This window comes from Morone saxatilis, unplaced genomic scaffold (assembly GCF_004916995.1).
Source record: "Morone saxatilis isolate NCDOM2014 unplaced genomic scaffold, NCSU_SB_2.0 Contig8, whole genome shotgun sequence".
NCBI lineage: Eukaryota > Metazoa > Chordata > Actinopteri > Moronidae > Morone > Morone saxatilis.
Window position 1 is genome coordinate 13,561,941 of NW_023340257.1, and position 21,758 is coordinate 13,583,698.

Here is a 21,758-nt window from a genome sequence, read left to right on the forward strand (position 1 = left end):
TCTTTATTATTTCTTTTTGCCCTTATATGATAGGACAGCGTAAGATGGGCGGGAAAGTCTACCTTATAAACACTGAAAAAGAAAGAAGGACCCACAAAACTCTGAGGGGCAAATTAACGCTGATAGCGCCATGGATTGTGTATCACTTGCAACTGCTACCTGCCCTGTCTCAAGGTCTGATTCACAAAAGATATTGTGCTAATATTACAGCACAAAAACAGCATTAACTTTTTCAGCTGAGTGGAATTTGCCCTTGTTTTGAGTTTATCTGCAGTTCTCTGTCGTGTTCCCAGTAATATTTGTTCTTCAAGTGTACTGAAGTACCATCACAGTTAAGCAACCTTTGAGTCAAAAACGTATAAATGCTGTTGCAAGAACAAAACCTTCCACTCGAATCTTAAAATGTTTTTACAACTATTACGCTCTTTCATTCGTTTCTGACTGCCTGACTCACTGTTTATGGAGTGTTTTCACAGAGTGATAATTTGGGGGAGCTTTAACTGTGCTTTCTCCCTCATGCCTCTCAGCGAACAGAGAGCTGTTTTCTCTCCAGTGTGTAACTGTCGTCTCCGTTTCTCACCGCAGCAGGTTCTATGTTGTTTTAGTTTTATTAACTCATGATGAACCAGGTATTCGCCCCTGAATGTCATGTGCCTGAATGTGAGCACTACCTGTAGGCGGTGGTGTTGTAGATTCTACAGGCTCCTATGCCTCCACACCTCTTCTGACCCCATTTTAGACATGTGGTGTCAATGATTGCTCCAAAGTAGATGGGTGCTGGGATCCCCGCTGTGGAATAAAAAACATATTTTTAAAACCCGATCCCCCAGAACTGAAACACACTGTTCAGGAAAAAAACGTGTAGACAGGGCTCAAACACTGGAATTTTGGCAAACCCATGCATTTTGGAGCGTTGGTGGTAGTTAAGGTGACAGGGAAGTTTGCATCTTGGCCCTGAGCCACTCGAACGTGCTCGAAGGAGGATGCATGTTTTGAAGGAGACTTACCAAGGGTGCGTGTTGCCAGAGCATGGAAACCCAAGGCCAAAGATTTTAACTGTGGTTTGATGCACCTGCATGAGGAAAAAATTTATAAATTTTTCATGAAATATAATCAGAAACTGGTTAAAAAATATCTGCAGCACAAAACCCAGAACTTGCGTCTCTGGAAATCAACATCAGAATAAAAAAAATACTATACAGACATTAAAAAGAGACAATAAGACATAGAGACACAACAAGTAAACTTATTTCATTCCAGTGAGAACAGTGCATTACAATAGGATCAGCTGATATGGCTTTAGGAGACCTTGTATGTATGTGGGGGTGTTTGAATGTGCATTTGTCATGTGTAGGTGTAATCTCTACGACATTCTCTCAATCTAAACTTTTTTTATTTGAAAAGAACATATCAATATATAGAATGAGATACAAGGAGAACAAAGCAGAAGATTAAAAGTAATATGTGCTACTGAGGTGTGCTTTAATCATCAGTAAAAGGTGTCAGACAGCAGAGGGCACTGTGGTCCAGAAGACTCTACATCGAGTTCACAATACATGACATGGGGCTATACCATATGTATATACTGCATGTATTCCAGTGCAATACCTATGGCAAACTCGTATTGTATTATTGTACTTGTATTTTATTAAGAAGATTATGTCTTTTTACTTTTCAGTTATTTTCTTTAAAACACAGCTGCTGTGCGCATGAGTCAGATTGGTTGGGCCCAGGGCTGGGTGGCGAGCAGGTCAGGAGCTGGCAGGAAAAACCTCAGTATGCATGTTCTACAAGGACCCTCCTGTACTACCAAGTAGTAGGTGCCTCCTCTTACAGCCTCTAGTCCATGAACAGCATTCTCTACTCATTTATCTGTCATAAAATATTAAATTAAAGAGGACTTGAAATGCTACTACATTCGCAGCTACAGCCAATGAGGTCAACCTTGAGCTAATTGAGCTGATAGGCCAGAAAGAGCTGCTCCACATTATGAGTCACCTGCATTTTTAGATTTTTATTTGCTAATATTACAGCTCTATTTGACAAAATTCTTTTTAAGAAATTAATACATTTAATGAGTAACAAAATAATATAATTTAACTAGAATCACAACAACACAGAACAACCAGTCTCTGCTCAGTAAGCCAAAATATTCCTCCATCACTTTTGTTGATTATCATATCTCAAGGCTTTTTTTAAGCATGAGCTCTTTCCAGCACACAATGTATCACACATACTACGCACAAAAAGCTGCATTCCTGTCATTTCACTCAACCCTTCACCAATGCAATTACAGGACATCAACCAATCCTCTACTAATCCCCTTGAGAAAAATTAGTGGGAGCGATACAGCACTGATTGTCACAACCCATTTCATCTTTATCACAAGGGCCGTCATTATAGTAAATTAATGAAGGATGGGTTCACTGTTCATTGTCAGTCATAACACAAAACCACTGATTCAGTTTTGAGAAACTTAGCATTCTGCAGCAGCTCCTCGCAGCCTCACAATTTGTAACTTTGTAACTTTCTAAAATACCTGCTGCAAGCACTGAATTATATATATATATATATATATATATATATGTTTTAAATGTGTTTGGAATTGATGCCTATCATCTCAGCTAATACTACCAGCAAAGTTCTCAGGAGCAGGAGTTGTCAGTTACGGAATGTGCTCTCATTACAAGATTAGAAAGTCAACAAGACAAGAGTTTCCACTTTGCTGATGATAACTCAACAGTCTCCCTGACCTCATTTGTGCGCATTAGATCACAGATTGGCCTTCAAGGATTTAAGTGATTTTCAGCTGGCCGGGTCATTCCACCCTGCACCAACATATCAAGGGATTTAGACCTCAACAAAATCACATGATTGGAAACAGACTATTTTTGAACAGTTTGTTTGACAAAGCCACTGTTTATATGTGTGACACACAGACATAAAGACACACGCAAACAAGTATCCCTTGCCGATAACAGTAAGTCAGCTATAAATGGCCCCAATCATTGTCTCTGAGTGCTTTGATCCTGAAGGCAGCAAAATAAAAACTTCCCACACTTCCCATGATTCCTTGAAATAAGCAGCTCGTGCAGACGTAAGGTCTGCAAAAATGATGAATGAAAAGATTTTCTTCCTTTTAAAGTAACTCAATCAAAGTAATAAATGAGGATATTTTTTTTTCATTGTAAAAAGCTATTGCAAATACATTATGTGCAACCCAGAAAGAGTAGCTCCTGTTGTTACAGTATGGGGATCGAAATAATTAAATAGAACTGTCATTGAAGGAAAACACTGCTACAAATATGGGTTATATTAACTTGAATGCCAGTTAGCAACATTTGTGGGCTGAAAAAGAGCTTCTGAAATCAGCTCCAACTAACACAGCTCCAAATCAGCAAATTAAAGTTGCATCAGTGTATTAAATGTAAAATTTCATATGTCAAGGGGAAGAATCTGGGAAAAAATAGCAACACATGACAAAATGAGAAACATTTTGCATGATGGCATTAAAGCTACTGTGACCCTTTGTAGCAGTGGTAATTTAGTCATTTCAAGGTCCTTTTATCATTTTATTTTTGTCATTTGAATCTGACCTGATGAGAAGCATGTAGCCTGGTGTCCCCCCGAGGGAGATGATAAAGGAAGTGATGACAGAGAGAGCCAGGAAGTACGGGAACATCCTGTCACAGTCGTCCGTGTGAGGGCACTGACCTGTACTGGCCGTAAAGTTACCAGCAACACCGACACAGCTACAGTTAGAGAATACCTGGAGGGATATGCATAGTCGCACACACATTTATAGCAGGACACACACACATATAAAGACAGCAATACAAAAAGAGTACTGTATATACACACTCATACGCATGTCCGCAACACTGATTCCCATATGCCCCAAATGGAGTACGACAGCAGAGAGTAAAATAACAAATTAACATTTAGGTGAAAACTACCAACAAAACTCCCTTCTGTGATTAGCGTTTCCATGACATCAGGGTTATCGTCATTTTCATCAGTTCAGTCAAAAAAAAAATATGTGGCAAAAAAATAAAACCATCCAGGCCAAGTTAATCTGACCTGGATGCTCTGCACTCACATAATCTACTAATAGATTTTGGAATCAAATTAATTAGATTTGATTAGATTAATTAAATAACTGGGAACTGTGTGTTAATATTGTCCTCTGTTAAAGCAATTATTGTGCTTATTGATGATATTCCAAATATGACAGATTATTTATTTTGACTGCAAATATCATGACAACTGTGAACTCCATTCAGTGGAGAATAACTAAATGCTTAAATCTAAACAATAGAGTAATACGTCTATAACCTTTTTTTGTAATTGGACACTTTTTCTTTTTACAATAATGCACAGTAACATTAACAAAACTTCATGCCAACATCTGGCCATACATAATTTTCAGTTTTAAGCACGTACCAATGTTGTGAACCAGACAAAGCTGTGCTGTGCAGGCTAGTGCCTGCAATGGTTTTTAATACAGTAAATACATTATCCATGTGTAATATTTTTTTATAGTTTGAGTACCTTGACAACTTACTGTGTTTTTTCCTGAGCCAGTAGAACTGGTGCAGCCGGCAAGACAGGGAGAAACATATGTGATGCCGTTCTCTCCACAGACCGGGTCCCAGTCACTCGCTGAACAAAAACAGTTTGAGTTGCAGGCTGTGAACACCGAGTGTTTATCGTAAGATATCGTATCCACACTGGAAGGATGAGAAAGCACAAATGAGAGGCAATTATTTATTATGTCATTACATAATATCCAGCTGGTCCTCACCAGAAAAACGGTTGTTTTGTACAAGCAGCTTATTACGACCCATATTTACATTTATTGACCTCTAGTGGCTGTCCTATTTATGATGGAAGCAAAGGAGAAAGTTAGGTGACTAGAATAAAGAGCTGTTTAATGCATCCGGTGGTGTGCCTTTAAGAGAAAATTATGCATTCCTTAAATGGCGATGTTGCTTTCTCTCCTAAATGTCACATATTAAAAAAAAAACTTAATGATGTAGGCAAACTTATTATTATAAGTTATTATTTGGGGTTTTATTTAAACGTGGGCAGAGTCAGGGTGGGGTGAGGGCATGATGTTGTGTGAAAGTAAACACAGAATTAATGAGCATTAGCAAATGGAAGATTTTATTTACCACAAGCAGTGCTGTGTTTTGACTGTGTGTGCCAGCTTTAACACATTCACTGTAGGTTAATTAGCGCATAGCACCAATCTGGCGGCTTTTCATCTGTTTTGTCAGCAGTGTCACTTCAGTTGTTTGTGCTGTTGAGGCTCAAGATTAAGACTCCCCAGTGCATTGGGAACACACAGGGGATGAGTTGGTTGGTCTGTTATTTCTGGCTGGGTTTAAGCTTGTGATCACTTTCTGGTTGCCACAGAGTTAAACAGAGTAAATAGCAGTGTTCCTACTTGTTCTGCTAACAGTTCTCATGCTGTTCTTTCATGTGTGGCCCCCATCGAAACCTACGCCCATCCAGTGCCAATTCTGCCTAGATACTAGTCCACATTCAACAACGTTTTGCATTTTCAGTTGGATTTTCTTGTTACTTCCAACCAGATGTACAGTACTTGGGGCGGTAGTAGCTCACCCTGGGAACCAGAGGGTTGTATGGACAACAGTATAGAGAGTGCACTGGACACCTCATCACCCATCTCTTTACATTTACATGTTTATAACCACTGTGTCTGTGTGATTGTAATTCAGGCCTATGTGCCTATGTGTATAAAAAAATGTGTGAAAAAGTAATTTCCCCATTGGGGATTAATAAAGTTAATCTTCTTCTGTAACGTACCTATCCTAGAATTAGAAAGTCCTGAGGTGCATTTAAGATCTGTACTGTGTTGTGCTAAATTTGGAGTAATAATATAATTTGGTAACAGTTACCCCAACACCTTAACATTATCTATGACTCACCTGTTGTATGAAAGTGTCACCCCAGCTACCTTGGCATTCTCGCAGCTCATTGCGAAGAAGAACAGTGACAGGAAGTAACCGATCAGAGATGTGCCAAAGGCAAACCTGGCTGCTCCCATGATATTCAGCTTTAGCCTCTTCATCAGTAAACCTCCAGAAAACATCCCCAGTGCCACAGCTGGGATATTGATCACACCTAACATTAAGAGATACCACACACAGGACCAGTATTAACTGGAATTAGATGTTGCTTTAAAGGCTAAATATGGATTTGAACAAAGACAGACAATATGATTTTATACTGTATCAGAGCTTTCTGACACTAAAACTACATGCATTTAAACTACTGAGACACTTTCAGAGGAAAAAGAAGACTACACAAATTCTGAGTTCGCTTGATCAAAACCGAGCCTTGCTTTTTATTATTTTAGTCTTTTCTCTTATACCTTCATTGAACATCAATGTGAAGACATAGTCTTTTATCTATACCCATGTCATTAGCTCTGGTCACTAATAATGGATTCTCTTTCATATGCAGCCAGTCTGGTCTGTGCAGGCATCTCCCTTGATGAGACCACATGCATGTAGATACTTTCATCTTATGAACTTCATTAGATATTTTATTTCATATGCAAAGCCTTTTCCTTTTCAGAAAGCTCCCGTCTCTGCAGCTGTGGCGGTTAGCATGCTGAATCAAAACATAACCAGCCCAGTTCTCCCTTTAACAATATCCCCTCTCCAAAGGGCTTTTTTCTGCTTCATTCAGCAAATGCAAAACACCATCAATTAACTGGGGGAAAAAACTTGGAATTATAATGTGTAATGTGTAATCTTTACAGTGTATGTTGTGTGCATACTTGGCACAAGGATTACCTAGGCGCATCCAAGCTGTGAAGCAAGCAAAAAAAAGCCTTCCCTGGGTCTGTTATGTGCTGATTTTTAAGGCTGTAATACACATATTATTTATTACCCATCAGAAAGTTGGCCTTTGAGGCAGACTGCCTGAAGTGCTGCTCGATGTACTTGGGCTTGTAGGTGACCATGCCAATGAGGGAGTTCAGCTGAATGATTGTCACACAAAGGTAGATCAAATACACAGGATGTGCCAGCAGAGTTCGCAGGGTTGGAATAAAGTCTGTAGAGGGATACAAGTTGAAGTTGAAACACACACCACTCTGAAATTTTTAAATATGTAATAGTGACTACTGTCTGTTACAATCTCTTATTACTGCTATAAAATTAAGTTGGCTCCTCTGTCTACATGAGATAGTAGGAAGTGAAGGAGTATTGCCTTGTGACATTAGGACAAAATTAAAGCCACTATGTGTACAATTTGAAAATGTCAGACTGTGGCATTGCCCAGTGTCAATACAACATTATCCCAGCTAAAGTATGTGGTGACTTTAAATTGAAAGGTAACCTGTGTAGTTTGTGGCTACTGGGAGCACTATAGAGCAATGTTTTTACCCACATCCTGCTGTTCATTTTACACTATTCCGCTGAATAACATTTCATTTCTGGCAGTAAGGCAATGCGCCAAAAAAGGCAGTGAAGAAGACATTATTATAAACAATGATTTACTACATCTTTTAAAAACTTGCTTTGAAAATGGACTTTGAAAATGGAAGGAACTGAACTCAGCACGTTTGCTGGACCTAAAGGACACACGCTCAATGTGTTTTGGTGAGAAAAGCTAAATGGAAACATAACTTTTGTTTCTTCACAAGAAAACTCCACAGGGCACTCCACAGGGCACAGTGTCCATTGTCAGATTAATTCTACAGCCCATTTATTTCTACATATAGGACCAACAACTACAGGGACCATTTATGGAATCTGAATAACCATCTGAAACATACAATCGAATACATATTCAGTACTTCAGATACCCCCACAGAGCACATAGTTTAACAGCTCTGACAAGTATTAAACACTTTATTTTTGAATTGAAATCCATCCTTACCTTTGGCCATCTCTATGAAACTAGTATTGTCATCTGCAGGATATTTGTGCTTTAAAAGAGGGGAGTCTTTAATAAAACTTGTCTGCTCTGCTGTACACTTTTCTGGGCCCTGGGGCCCGGACATGGGCAGGGAGCGGGGCAGAAACCAGAATGGGATGGCAGAGAGCAGGGTGATGACCCCAGCTACGAGGTAGCCCAGCCACCAGGCGCCCACCCAGCGGGCATCTGCTGGGGTGATGGTGATAGTTTCTGTGGGGGGGATGACAATGAGACATAAATCAATGCTTATGTGATGATCCGGTTGATTAAATTATGGTGCATACTTCAGTGGCTTGTCGTTAAACACAGATCCTGTGTGGTTAAGTGTTGCAATTTTGTGTTTCTGAAGCCTATTCTCTTTTAACTTGACAGGCTGGTCAAATAAAAGGATCCAAAGATGGAGCACTGAGAGCCAATTTGCCATTATTAAGGCACAACAGAGGTCATCGGAACAGCCCCAACAACCTGTAGTCAGGCAGTCAATAATTTCTGAGATAAAAAGCCCAGAGGTTTACAGAAGGTACTTATGTGTTTCATTTAAGTAGTCCTTCATGGTGGACTTCATTGCTTGGTTTAGATATTTGTAATGAACCTATTTTTATCATTCAAAAAATCATATCAACAATTTTTCAAAGGTTTATTAACTGGTCTTGACCTGATTTATTTTCGGATGTGTCTTCTTTCTCAGGTCTTTCTTCTGCTTCTTTTCTATTTGTTTTTGTGTTGGTTCTCCCTCTGCTGCACTCTATTTGATTGTAGCCTAACACAGGGCTTTGTCCTTCCTTTGTCTCACCGTGCCTTGTTTATTACCTAATTGATGCTAATCCTGTACACCTGCTCTGAGTCCGTCAGAGGTACGCATAATGTTTGACATCCTCCTGCAGACACTTCTGATAACATCATGCCTCAGTTTTATGACTGAAAATTCCTTTTTTAGAGCAGATATTTTGTATGTAATGTATTAATAACATTACCATTGGCTCTAGTGTTGCCTAATAATTCCTGATGACATTATGAACGTATTATGAAATTGCAGATTGAATCTGAGCGGAGTAAGTGTGGGAAACCCCCAAATATAGAAAGGGTATCCAACTTACTCTGGTGACTAACATTAAAGTTTCTTTCAAGTAAATATGATACAAACTGACCTAACAAACCAAACCAATGTTTTATGCAACAAGGGTTAACAAACTCTCTAAGATGGGTAGGTTTCCATACTATATGAGAACAACCAGTGTTTTCCAAAATCAATTCAGTTCTTTGTGAGTATAGGAGGAGAGGTTAATTAAATCAGAAGTGTCTAGACAGTCTGCAAATTCGGATAATGGTCTGGCCTGAACATACTTGAAAACTACTTGTGTTTAAACTCACCCATTTTTACAAATCCAATGTCCACATAGATTTTGGCACAAAGGGAGCCCAAAAGGTAGCCAAACACAGGGCCAACCACTGAGATGGTCTGCACACAGCCTAGGATATAATAAACACAAAGAGACACACAACGCATGAACTGCTTAGGACTCTGCTTCAACCATTGAGACACGTCTAGATAGTACACACTACAAAAACCTTTAACACAATTTTTTGAATACATATTGGTTTACACTACATACATGTTTTAAACCTGTTTTTAACCCTCATTTATTTGAGAATGGCTTGATGAGTAAGCTTTTTTTTTCAATAATACCAATTTGCTAATGCAGAACCCTAAAGGGATTTACTGCGTCATATTTGAGCAAAACACCACTCATGCATATGACAGAGCTTTCTGCAATTACCGTTAGATACTGTGATGTGCTCTGAAGAAGTGTTTGCTGCTTCACAGAGGGGCAGCAGCCAAATCTTCATTATTGTTTCATGCAATAAGCCTGTCACATGCATATTTTCTGAAAATAACTTCTACCCTGAAATCATCTTTTTAACTGTCTTGATTGCAGAGTGCATTTGAGACCTGAATGTTCACGAAGAGCGTTTTTGCAGTTTCGACAGCAATAAGGAGAAAGAGATGGGCCTCTTTGCACTTCTAGATCTGAAGGAATAATAAATGGAATTTGAAGCCTTAAGTCTTTTTGTAGTACTTTTATTTTTACCTGAAATAGCTACTGAACATTTGCAAGTGGTAACATACAGCTACATGGGAAATATGCTGTACCTACAACACTACAGTGAAATATCTTATGATATCAAGTGAAGCCTATTTTAAATATAACTTCAGTCCAAATCTAACACTATTAGTTGTATGTATCAGCAAAAATGTATCTCCAATGTCAGGTCAGTGATTAAAAACCTTATTATTAAGCATATGTACATATTAGATAAGGCTGAGTAGAGCTGATGCACTGGTGCAAGAGTCTAGTTGCACATTTAAGAAATCACATTTTGCAGATAATGTGCATGGAATATTAAGTGTGTTTATTTTTTCTCTCATGCACTGGGTGATGTTTTTCCTACCAACATATAGCGCAGCATTCTCCTCAGTAGCAAAATCATCTATATAAGAGATCCCAAGTGGCTGAACAGGCGTCTCTCCAATCCCCCGCAAGACATTCCCCAGGAGCACATAGATCCACATTGACAGGTTGGACTCGCTTTCACAACCTGGAGGAAGAAAATTAGCATAATCGGATGTCTTTTACTTGACTAAACTAGAGTGCGTGCATGTGTGTGTGTGTGTGTAAATGCTTACTTGTGGCTGGCACTACAGGCAGTTTACCACCTTGGGCCACGTCTGCTGGTGAGCCCACTGGACAAGGAGAGGGGTTTAGTGTTGAGTTCACTACCCACCGCACAGATGTTTCAAATTCATAGCTGTACACAAAACACAAAAAGAGCAGAGATGAAATAATAATAACTTGACATGGTTATAGGATACAATCTATGAATTTTACTACTAATACAACAACAACAAATCTACAGGAATCACAAATGTGTCAGATCATTGAAATGTTTTTTTTAAATGCATTTAAAAATTTAATTTTTTTTTTTTTTTACTTACCGTCCGATGATGAAGTGAGGCAGAGCAATGATGAAGGTGCCAATGGACATCAGCACACAACCCACTGCAATGATCTTTGGCCGATGGAGCTTGGCCCCAAAGTAGCTGACGAAAGCTATTACCAGCAGGTTACCTGGGAGGACAGAGGCAGCCAGAAATATCAGGCATTTATAGTGCTTTTGTACACAAGATGGAGAAAGAGCAAGAGTTGGAGCAAATAGTCAGTTTGGGAGGGAATGCATCATTATATTAATTGTATACCTTTTTTTTGTGCTACTGTGGATACTTGCTACCCACTGCGTTCATCTGTAATTTAGTGGCAGATGAGGTGCTGTCCTCACACTTGATTTGTTCTCTTCGTGCTCAGAGAGATTTCTATGATCGACAGCATGTAGCAGCAAACGTGTTCGATGGCACAAAACTTAAACAATGCTGGGTGGGAACATGGCCATTTCTCTATCGTCACCTTTTAGTGCATTTTTTCTATGATCAATGACATGGAAACTCCATTGTAAACGAGATGGAAAACTGACCTAGAAAGATAAGCTTATGCCATGCTGCCTGACCTTTTTCTATTAAAGGTTAATTTGATGGGATGATGTCAAACTCTCCAACAACCATCAACTATTGTTGTGTGTGTGTGTGTGTGTGTGTGTGTGTGTAATAAAGAGAGAGAGCCACATGGGAATTTATGAATAAATGTCCATGTGTAACCATTATGTGTGGTTTTTAAGAAATTTTTAGAAGATATGTTAAGTACATCATTCTTAGATTCATGCAGCATATGTACGTGTGTATACATCAGCTGAGCTCAACTGGCTTAAGTCATCTTTTGCTCTTTTTTACTCTCCTCTCTTCTTTATTAATTTTTATTTCTCTCCTCTTCCCCCTCTTCTCTTTCCCTTTGTCTTCCCTCTGCTCTGTTCCCCTCTCGTGTTTCTTGCACTTTCCTTTTTCGTTCCTTTCATGCTGCCCTGCTCTGCCTCTACGTTACCCTGGCAACGGTCCTATAGAAAAAGCCTGTTGCCTAGGCCACACGAGAGAAGCAGCTTTCACAGGAGACGGAGAGATGGAAAGATGGAGAGATGGAGGGACAGAGAGAGATCCAGGGTTTTTAGCACTGTCGGCGCTGGAGGTGTCATCCTCACTTTTTCCTCCAGCAGATACACCTAACCTCCATTAGAGTTTTTTTTCACTACTACCGTGTCACCGTGGGCCAAAACTGCCTCCCTGACAGTAAAAAGAACAGAAGTAGAATGGTTGATAGCGTATGACGACTTTTATCTATGAATCATGTCTTTTTGGGTCTCTTCTCTTAACTGGCCTAGAAACAGGTCAGTAGACAATCTGGGAACACTGTAGGCTGGATTTCATCAAGAATTCTTCAATGTTAAGAGGAAACAATGATTACAGTATGTACAATATTTTTGGTATGTGTTCTGTAGTACTGCTGCTGCTAATGAAATCCGTGGTTTGGTCAAATCATTTAAATCCAACTTTTATTCTATGTGATATGAGACTACCAGTATATTAGTACTATAAATCACGTTCAACTTCCTATAGTTAACCATTCAACCTATAGGACGAGTGGTACTTTAAAATTAGATCACACAATCCATCAGAACCAGAGATATTGGCTGTTTTATTCCATGCTTTATTCTTCCTTGTCAAAACCTGGCACCTACATGACCCTCAATGCGACTAGAGCATAACACATTTATTTTATTTTCAAACTCCACCTGGAACTTTTTGACATGTGTAGTAGTACTCCCCAAGACCTGCAAACAGACTCTGATGTTTAAAACTAGTGGAGTTGCCCTTTAAAAGCAGCTGATTCATAAACATGTTCTCCCTCCTGCAGGATCAGCCAATTTAATTTTGTATTGAATAGATTATGTGTCCTTAAGATCACCTACATTCCCAGGGCGGTTAATGTCTTATAAACATCTGCACAGAGTTGGGCAGTCTGTGTTACACTTCCACAACAAATTATTTTAGTATTGCCCGAACAGTCCATCTGCCCCTAGCTGATTCATATGTATATTAATATTAGGGAAAGCCGATATTAAATTAATAGTATAGAGAAAACCTTCATTCAGGAGTACAGCTGCCCACAGCAAAAAGAAATATCAGAGTCTGTTATGTCCCTGCTCGACACTATGACTCACCACACACACACACGTACACACACACACACCCCTCTGTCCTCCTCTTGGAAGCCTGATGAATCCTTTATCTGCAGCTTGAATACCTCTGTGACCCATTCATATTTCCGTCCCAAAGACAGAAAGAGAGAAGGGAGGGGAGCCCATGACACAGAGGTTGCAAGCAGAACAACAAAATAACAGCAGTGACTGGCAGGCCTACTCACCTATCTCGAAGCTCCCGTCAATGACACCTATTAGGTAACTAGGGATGTCAAAGCGTCTCTCCAGCTGAGTTATTGTACTCTTCATGTAGCTCCCCGACAGAGCCTTTGCAAAATAGGCAAAGGACAAAGCCACCAGAAACATCTGGGAGAGGAGAGTGAGATGAAAAAAGATAGTGAGAAAGAAACAAAGAAAGGGATTTTACATTAATATGCACAGGAGCATGAAAATACATACATGTTAACATGGTGCTTTAACCTAATTATCACTGATATCAATTGTGTGATGTTCACACTTGTGTTTTGTCCACTGAGAATGAAAAAAAAAAGAAAGACAAGTGTGATATTGCTGTGTTTGCTACAATGCATGAACTACCCTCATTAACCTACTTTCACTGGTCCAATGTTCACTAATTAACAAGTCCCAGCATCATAGGAATAATGGGGTTGAGTTGAGTGAAGGGTGTAGAGTGGGAGGAGAGGGATGGAGATGAACACAAAGTGTAGGTCAGATAGCATGAACACCCAGCAACAATGAGAGAATAACTGGCTTACATTTGAGTGGAGACAGCTGGATAGATGTTTATTAATACAAGAGGAAGTAATCCATGTAGGATGGATTAGCATAGGGCTAGACGGAAGTTGCCTGTAACAAAATAAGCCAAAAAAATGCATGGCATAAAAAAGGAAACGAGAAAGGACGTACTTGTGGATTATTTTTTTTTCATCTTTATTGTTTTAATTTGTGCTATAATGAGACTGAAGAGACACCTCTTCACCAACAGTGACTGTGTGCAGATCAACAGTTCTCACAGAGTTACGACCAAAGGCAATCTAATAAACAGCTTCACTGCTGGCAGAGGTCCAAAATGCCAGACAAATTCAGTTATCTATTAAAATTAAAGTATTCACAAAACCTACTCAGAGGTGGGGTCATTTTTTATATACTTTTTTTACTGAGTAGGAAATGTCAATTCCTGATCTAAAATTAAATAAGACAAAAACGAATAAAACGACAATATGTTTTTACATTATAAGATGGATACAACATTCTTAATTACTTAAGCACTCCACACTACTTCCTAAATAAGAGAAACAAATTATAAATAATCAGCATCTCGAGATATATTCTAAGTGACAGACACCAAGTTCCAAAGTATTGTTTTCTTCTCCCACGACCTCTTTAGATTCTTCCAATTTTAACTTAATTATTTTTTTTCAGTTATATTATTAGCTTTTTATTATCTAAATGTGTCTGTTGTGATATACTTAAAGAAAGATAACGTACTAATATTACACTCATTTCCAATTTTAATTTAAATTGAAATACTGGATACTGTATTATTTTAACCAATTTAGACCAATGCCTTACCTACAATCCCCACAACAATCTAGTCCGCTTTGTGGTGGATGCACCTGGCATCCTATCACTATAGACAAACACTATACTATAAATATCTACACAAACATGGTAGCCAACTACTTTTACAGCAATAGCGATCATCCAAAGCATTAAAGAAATACCACCAGTACAACATAGAGTTTAAAGATGCAACAATAATACAGACTGTGGGATCACTGGGAACAATGCCAAGGACAACAACAATTCCCCTGCTTCCATGAGATTTTGTGTAATTGAAAAAGTTCTGATCTTGCCTTGAGGTGGGGACCTTGTAAAGATAGGAAGCATTTTGGATTTAAGAATAAAATACAGTGGCCGTCTAGATTAAATGAGGAAATATATATTTCTTTTCCTTCCACTGTATATCTGTTCTGTTTTATAACTTTATGTATATATGTTTGTAGTGTTTATTGAGTAATTATTATTCCCCCGTGTATCATGAAATGAACTGTTCTTAAAGAGAACAGAAAATAAACTTTGTTTATGGTTTAATACACTTTCCTGTGAAATACGTCAGAAATGAAAACAAGTTGTGTTCAAGAATGGTTGACTAGTTTAATCAAATCTAGGGTCACATGTTTTCCCCTGCTTGTCTATAGGATTATATGTTATCTCATAGGATAATTATATTATTAGGTATTTATTTTCAAAATACGTCATAGATATAAACTGTATGTACCAGGGAACCGACCAGCAACACACTCACAGACACAAAGGGGCCTCCATGATAATCTTGGCGTAACATCAAAAGAATTTGGACATGCTAAACCCAATTATTAAATTATCTGAATCGGTGTATGTTTCTTTTACCCCCATTGAGCTGGGCTGACTAATTGTAGCTAGATGTCAGTAAGACAAATAGAGACCAAGCTATAGCTGGATGAATGGTTTGCTTGTTAAGCAACTAGTTTTTATAATTTATTAAAGGTCCAGCGTGTAACATTTAAGAGGCTCTGTTGACAGAAATATAATATAAAATTAGGTATGTTTTCATTAGTGTATAATCAGCTGAATATAGGCACTGGTGCGCTTTTGTTACCTTAGAATGAGAAGTTTTTTTATATACAAACACCGCGGGTCGCCTTCCATGGAGTCCGCCTTGATCAACAGCCATGCTCCTAGAGTAGCCCAGAAGGGACAAACCAAACGCTGAGTCGAGATAGGGGTGATCGGGTTTTTATACGTTTAGCAGCCACAACTGCACCGCTCATCGTGGTGTGCACAGAAGAGATCTACCTCTTGGCCACACAACGCTTTGTCTTGTCCTCATGCTTCCATTTTGCTTTCACTCCTCCTCCTTGCCTCTCTATATCTCTATATAATTGGCCTTGCGAAAAAAACATGGCGTGAATGAAGTATCACTCCAATGATTATTATGAAAATACATAATGGTTTTTGGCCTTGGTCGTGGTTCTTATACTAGATGTGAGAAAAGCAGCGGACATGAGAATCACATTACACAAATGATCAGGCAAAGACATACCATGTTCATATACAGAACAATGGCTGGAAGTATATATAGCATACCTACAGTACATGTATACTCCAACAAAATTACTCATAAAGTGAAACTAATCAGCAATGTGGATACAGTTGGATCTTTTGATGGCTTAGTGAGAGTATTTAGTGTAGATAGATTGAAAGCAGCTGACTATACTACCAGTGAGAGAGGAAAATAGCAGCTGTGAGTAAAAGTCTAACAGCTTAAGAGTAACATATGAGTAACAGCTTGTGTTATCCCTGTACCTCTCCTTGTGTCTCTGTTTACATGATATGATGTAAGAGGGCCCATCACTTCAAACAGATCATGTTGACCACCAGTGCTGACCGCAGGGTGTTAGCAAAAGTAGCTCATCACATGTGCATTTCCTGGGGGGGTTTAATTTGCAAGCAAGCATGCATACACTTATGTTTCCTTCCAAACCTACGAAAAGGCTTTTCATATTTAATATTTAATCTTGTTGGTGAAAACCTGTGTTCTGAGCAACATTGTCTTGATCAGAGGTTTATGTGAAACTAATATGCAATCTAAGTTATCTTCAATAGAAGGGACGAAAAGGAATTGACAGAAAATGTTATCAGCATTGGCTCTCAGTGGGAATGAAGCTAATCAGTTAATTATATTACCTTACATTTCAGCTGATTCCCGTTCAGTTATTTAGTGGCTCACAATGACAAAGTTTGTACCACAATGGGTAACTCTATTAGAGAAGTCAGTAAAAATCATTGTAATATCAAAGATACTTTTTGTTACGACCTCTATTTCCTCTTCTCAGATGACATTGCTTTTATTAAATTTAGTTTACTCATCCACTGCAACCTTTAATGTGCCATGGTGAGGACCACACGTAAAGCAAATGAGAACTGAAAGCTGATTCAGGTGGCTGATATCAGCTTCTCACACACATTCCCCTCACAATGATTTGTAATGGAATTTTGCTCTTATTCAACAGTTTCTAGAGAGTGAAAAAATAAAAATGAGATAGAAATAACATGTGATAAAGGTTACAGGCTGAAATCAAATTCACCATTTGTTCCTCCTATTAAGGTATTTTAGAGCTGCACCCAGTTACACCATCTACATGCTTAAGTTTACAAAGAGCCCTGAATGTGCACTGCACACTGTAAAACCTCAATTACTCTGACTATCTAGGAAAAATAAAAAATAAAAGAAAACATTTCAAGGTAAATGTTCATTTGCTCAAAGAACCTTCTAGCATTGAACAGCCATTCTCAATTCACTACATGAAAAATCTTTCCTTTGTGAGATCAGGCTCAGCTGAAAACCATTTACACAGCAATGTTATGCAGTATTATTTCATTTTCTGTAAATACAATACAGGTACTAGCCTGTTAAATGCATATCAAATGTCAACAGAACTATATTCCATCATCTAGAAATAAAACTTCATCTATCAAGGAAAGTTATTTTTACATTCAAGCTTTGTACAAATTAAACAAATCAGATATAATGTGTTAATATGAGCTTTAGCGGTGCTGGTTGGTGGATTCTGTTACATCCGGTGGGAGCAAGGCTAGTTTCCCCTTGTTTCCAGTCATTTTGCTAAGCTAAGCTAACCAGCTGCTGAATCAGCCCTTGTATTCAATGGCCAGATCGATCTCAGAAAGGACTATGTCATTACTTTCCTTATTGAGTAAATCATAAAGAAACTAAAGAATTAGTAATTAGTAACAGGCTACTTTTTTCTGCATCATGTCATGCTCATTTTGGGATTTGCAACAAAGGCATGCATTGTGACATTTTTATTCTGTAGTTTTAATTAGCTTTTAGCAAGTAGCAAATAAGCAGTGGCCTCATTGTGATTAAAGATTACTAAAAAGAGATTCACATTGGGAATGCTTGAAAATGTGAACAAAGCCTCCTTCTGACCTGTGACCCGCTTTTGTTCTTAGCTCATTGATGTCACCCTCCTAATACGCTGAGACTAACACAGGAGTCTGACACACACACACACACAGTTTTCTATTATTTGTGAAAGGGATGTCAAGAAGTAGAAAATAATGTATTACAATACATAAATGGCATGATTAGAAAGTGTGCTAAAAGTGAGTTTTGAGATGGTGTCTTAGGTAAGAAATAAAAAGGAAATTAAACAGGGGGACATTGTCTCACCAACGTTTTAGTATTATTGGTGGATTTAACAAAAAGAAGAGAATAACACTGAGTACCGGATTAGAGTCGAAACTGGCCGTGCCATGTCCCACCCAGCCGGTTAGGGAACCCAACAATTCTCAGAATTGTCTGAGAATTCTGAGAAGAAATAAAAGTCTGTCCAGCCACTGCAGTCTGTATTATGATAAGCTGCTTGAACACCATTGTCTCACATCACTTTCATGTAGGAAAAAGCAACAAGAGTGTCTGATCCCATTTAGGGTTTTACTAACTTTGATGTTATTGGCAGAAGACATTCTGTCAGCCAACTGGACTTTTTTTTTTAAAAGGTTGTTCAAGGTTGGAGAAAGAAATGAGAAAGAAGAAAGAATAAAAACCTTATCTGGTCCATTTATAAATATATGAGATTCAAATCATGTACTGCCTTATTTTCGTAATCTTTCTTCAGAAGGAAATGCGGATTAGCATTATGACTATGGCAAAAGGACATTGTAAATAAAACAACATGAAGTTGCTACAGTAGAAACTCATTAGCTTAAGTGTACTTGATTCAAGGGTGACATGTGCACTTGATGAGGCAAAACAGCTACAGACACATCACAGTCATTTTAAAAAGGTTATTTTGGGAAAATGTTAACCTAAATTCTCTGAATCTTTATTCTGGAAGGGTAATGATGTCTTTACAGCCCCGCTGTAGTTTAGTCACATAGTCCACATACTAGGAAATGCAACTTTCGCTTAACAGCAGCCAGAGAGTGGTGACAGTTAACGGTAATGCTAAAAGAGTGGCAAAAGTAAACGAAGGTTACAGGGCCTTGGTGGCCTAGGGATTAAGGCGCTGACCACAAACCACAACATCATCGATTTGCCCCCGGCTGTGGAGCTTTGTTGCATGACATTCTGCACCTCTTTGCCCCCCTATTTTCCTGTTTCCACTGTCAGCAATATAATAAAGACATAAAATGCCCCCAAAAAGAAGAGTCATTAACTCAGCAAATGACAATGATGTCAATCATACATAAATACTTATGTGAAGTTTGCTTTATCTAACATCTGCCATGCTACTAGTCATTTGTAAGAGTAAGATTGTGCCATTTCTTTCAAACATTGCCCGAGCCCCAGCAAATGCTTGTGTATAAAATTGCATAATATTTATTTATCCCTAATTGTCAACAGTCATTTTTCAAGCTACTATAAATGCATAAAAGTTATCGTTGATACTTACTTGCCACTTCCTGCATGTGGTTCGGTAAGGTTAGAAAAAAAAAAAGACTTGGACTTTTTTAGCAGTCTTTTTTAGGACATTAGTTTGTTAACTGAGTTGAATTTCCAAGTTCAAGAAAGCATTTTAAAACTCTACTTTAAAGCCAACATGGATGAGAAGTGTTAGAACATGACAACTTAGCAAACTCCATCTGCTATTTACGAACATGTAAAATGGCTAAAAGATCATCAGAACAGCAACTAGCTCTCACCTTAAAAATTAGATTTCTTTGTCATCTGCCTTTCCAAGGTCAAAATGAACTTTCACACGCAGATTGTATTAGGTCTTTGACAAAGAGAGGATCTGTTTTCTGAGGTTTGTTTTGTAAGCAAAAGGAAGAAAGGCAGCGAGAGCGCTGACAGCTTTCTCCCAAATGAATTCTGGGAGAAGGCAAAATAAAACTGAATATACATACCAACAATATAAGTGCTAAGATACCCTACCTAGAGTCTGGTATATATGCCAGATGTACAGTATATATACCAGATGTGTTACATTAGTGGAAAACCTCATATTAAACAAATGCAGTATATAGAGGCAAAGCTTCAAAGGAACTATGTCGATACAGAATTTAATAAGTATTATTGATCAGCCAAACAGCACCATGAAAAGACTCTGCATACCTATTTGTTTTTTTCTGAAATATTATGGGATGCATTTTCCATCTAAAGTCAACAGTGTGCAATCTGACTGCCAAGCATTGATTGATCACAGAGCCTAACAATATCAATCAGCAATATTAAATAAACAGCTATACAACAGTGAGAGCTGTCTTGCCTTAATATGGAGCTTTCTTCCTGCAGTTTCTGTGCACACCCTCCACCACCTCATTACAATCGAGAGCTTCTTAAGATACTGAACATTTCCCACTGACAACTTCTACAATTCTTGCAGTTTAAAACACAAAAACATTCATCATTCAAGTTTGCTTTTTACCCTTACACGTGCACACACATCCCACTAGTGACGTTTCTTGGAAACCCATATGTAAGACTGTCTGTTGACTGACTACCGGATCTTATGATACCCAAAGTTTTAACCTAAAAGGTGAGGCACTATGGCCCTCTGGTTTTCTTTTAACTGATGGGAATGCCACAATAGTGTATTGATGAATATAAGAGTAAAAGCATGATCCATTTCCTCTGGCATTCTACTATTTCCTTTATATTGACGCATATACAATATCCCTCATGGATACACACATCATCCTTGTGGAACTGACTTGTTGGACTGTTGCTGTAATTTGGTTATTTAGTTTGTACTAGTCTCTACACACCTCCCCAATATGCAAAGACACACACACACACACGTAACATCTACAAGAAAAATAGGTGTCAGCTGGAGCCTTTTTCACCCTTTCACCCATGTTAGTTTGTGTACCTTCAGGCTGGTGCAGGTAGAGGAGCGTGGTTCTCTGGCTGCAGCGTCACTGCGTCCGTTCCGCTGTGTGCGTCCTTGCTCAGCTGCCATCCTCCTGAAACGTCTGTGTGTCTGCTTAGCAGAAGTCTCCCACGTAATGCAATTTCTTGGCACTGATGCATGCAACCCTGCAAATGGATAATTCAAGCATGTGACCCACTTTTCATCCTCGACACAAAAACAGAAACATGTCTGCAGCAGTCAGCAGAGGGGAGACTGACACACAAACACACAAACAATATATGTATTTGTTCTGGAGAGCTTAAGACTTAAATCACAACTAAAAAGTCAACATTGTAATGGCACAGGTGACGTGTGCACTTTTTGAGAACAAAAGGTTTTTATTTCCAGTTAGCTATTTTAAGCCACAGTATCAAAACCTCTTAGCTAAACATTCCTACATATCACAGCTACATAGTTTTTTCTGTTGTTCGGCCAGTAAGTGAAATCATGTGACCAAGTACAATGAAGCATAAACCCGGGTTGTAAGTGTGGTAAAACCCATAATCTTAAACCTAAATCTCAATGCACTAAAACGACATCTAAACCACTTGAGAAGACTGAAGCAGTGAACTGTCAGTGTGCAAAGGTTTTGCAAACAGGATGAAAATGAATCCCCATTAAAGATAAATACTATGTGTGGGTGCCCGGTTAGCTCAGTGGGTAGAGCTGGCGACCTATGTACTGAGGAGGCTTAGTCCTTGCTGCCCAGGGTTCGAA

At 38.6% G+C, this 21,758-nt stretch overlaps 1 protein-coding gene across 1 annotated transcript in view; it reads right to left on the bottom strand.

Moving 5' to 3' along the window:
• Positions 1-671: 671 nt before the first annotated feature.
• LOC118341356 (solute carrier organic anion transporter family member 1C1-like) overlaps positions 672-21,758 on the bottom strand; it is a gene marked incomplete at its 3' end in the record, with an annotated part of 26,515 nt that continues 5,428 nt past the window's right edge. The window contains 13 exon segments of the mRNA XM_035679607.1: positions 672-789; positions 1,008-1,072; positions 3,597-3,769; positions 4,565-4,730; positions 5,955-6,150; positions 6,925-7,089; positions 7,918-8,166; positions 9,328-9,426; positions 10,408-10,554; positions 10,643-10,764; positions 10,952-11,084; positions 13,323-13,464; positions 21,000-21,166. Coding sequence (XP_035535500.1) covers positions 672-789; positions 1,008-1,072; positions 3,597-3,769; positions 4,565-4,730; positions 5,955-6,150; positions 6,925-7,089; positions 7,918-8,166; positions 9,328-9,426; positions 10,408-10,554; positions 10,643-10,764; positions 10,952-11,084; positions 13,323-13,464; positions 21,000-21,089 — 1,865 coding nt within the window.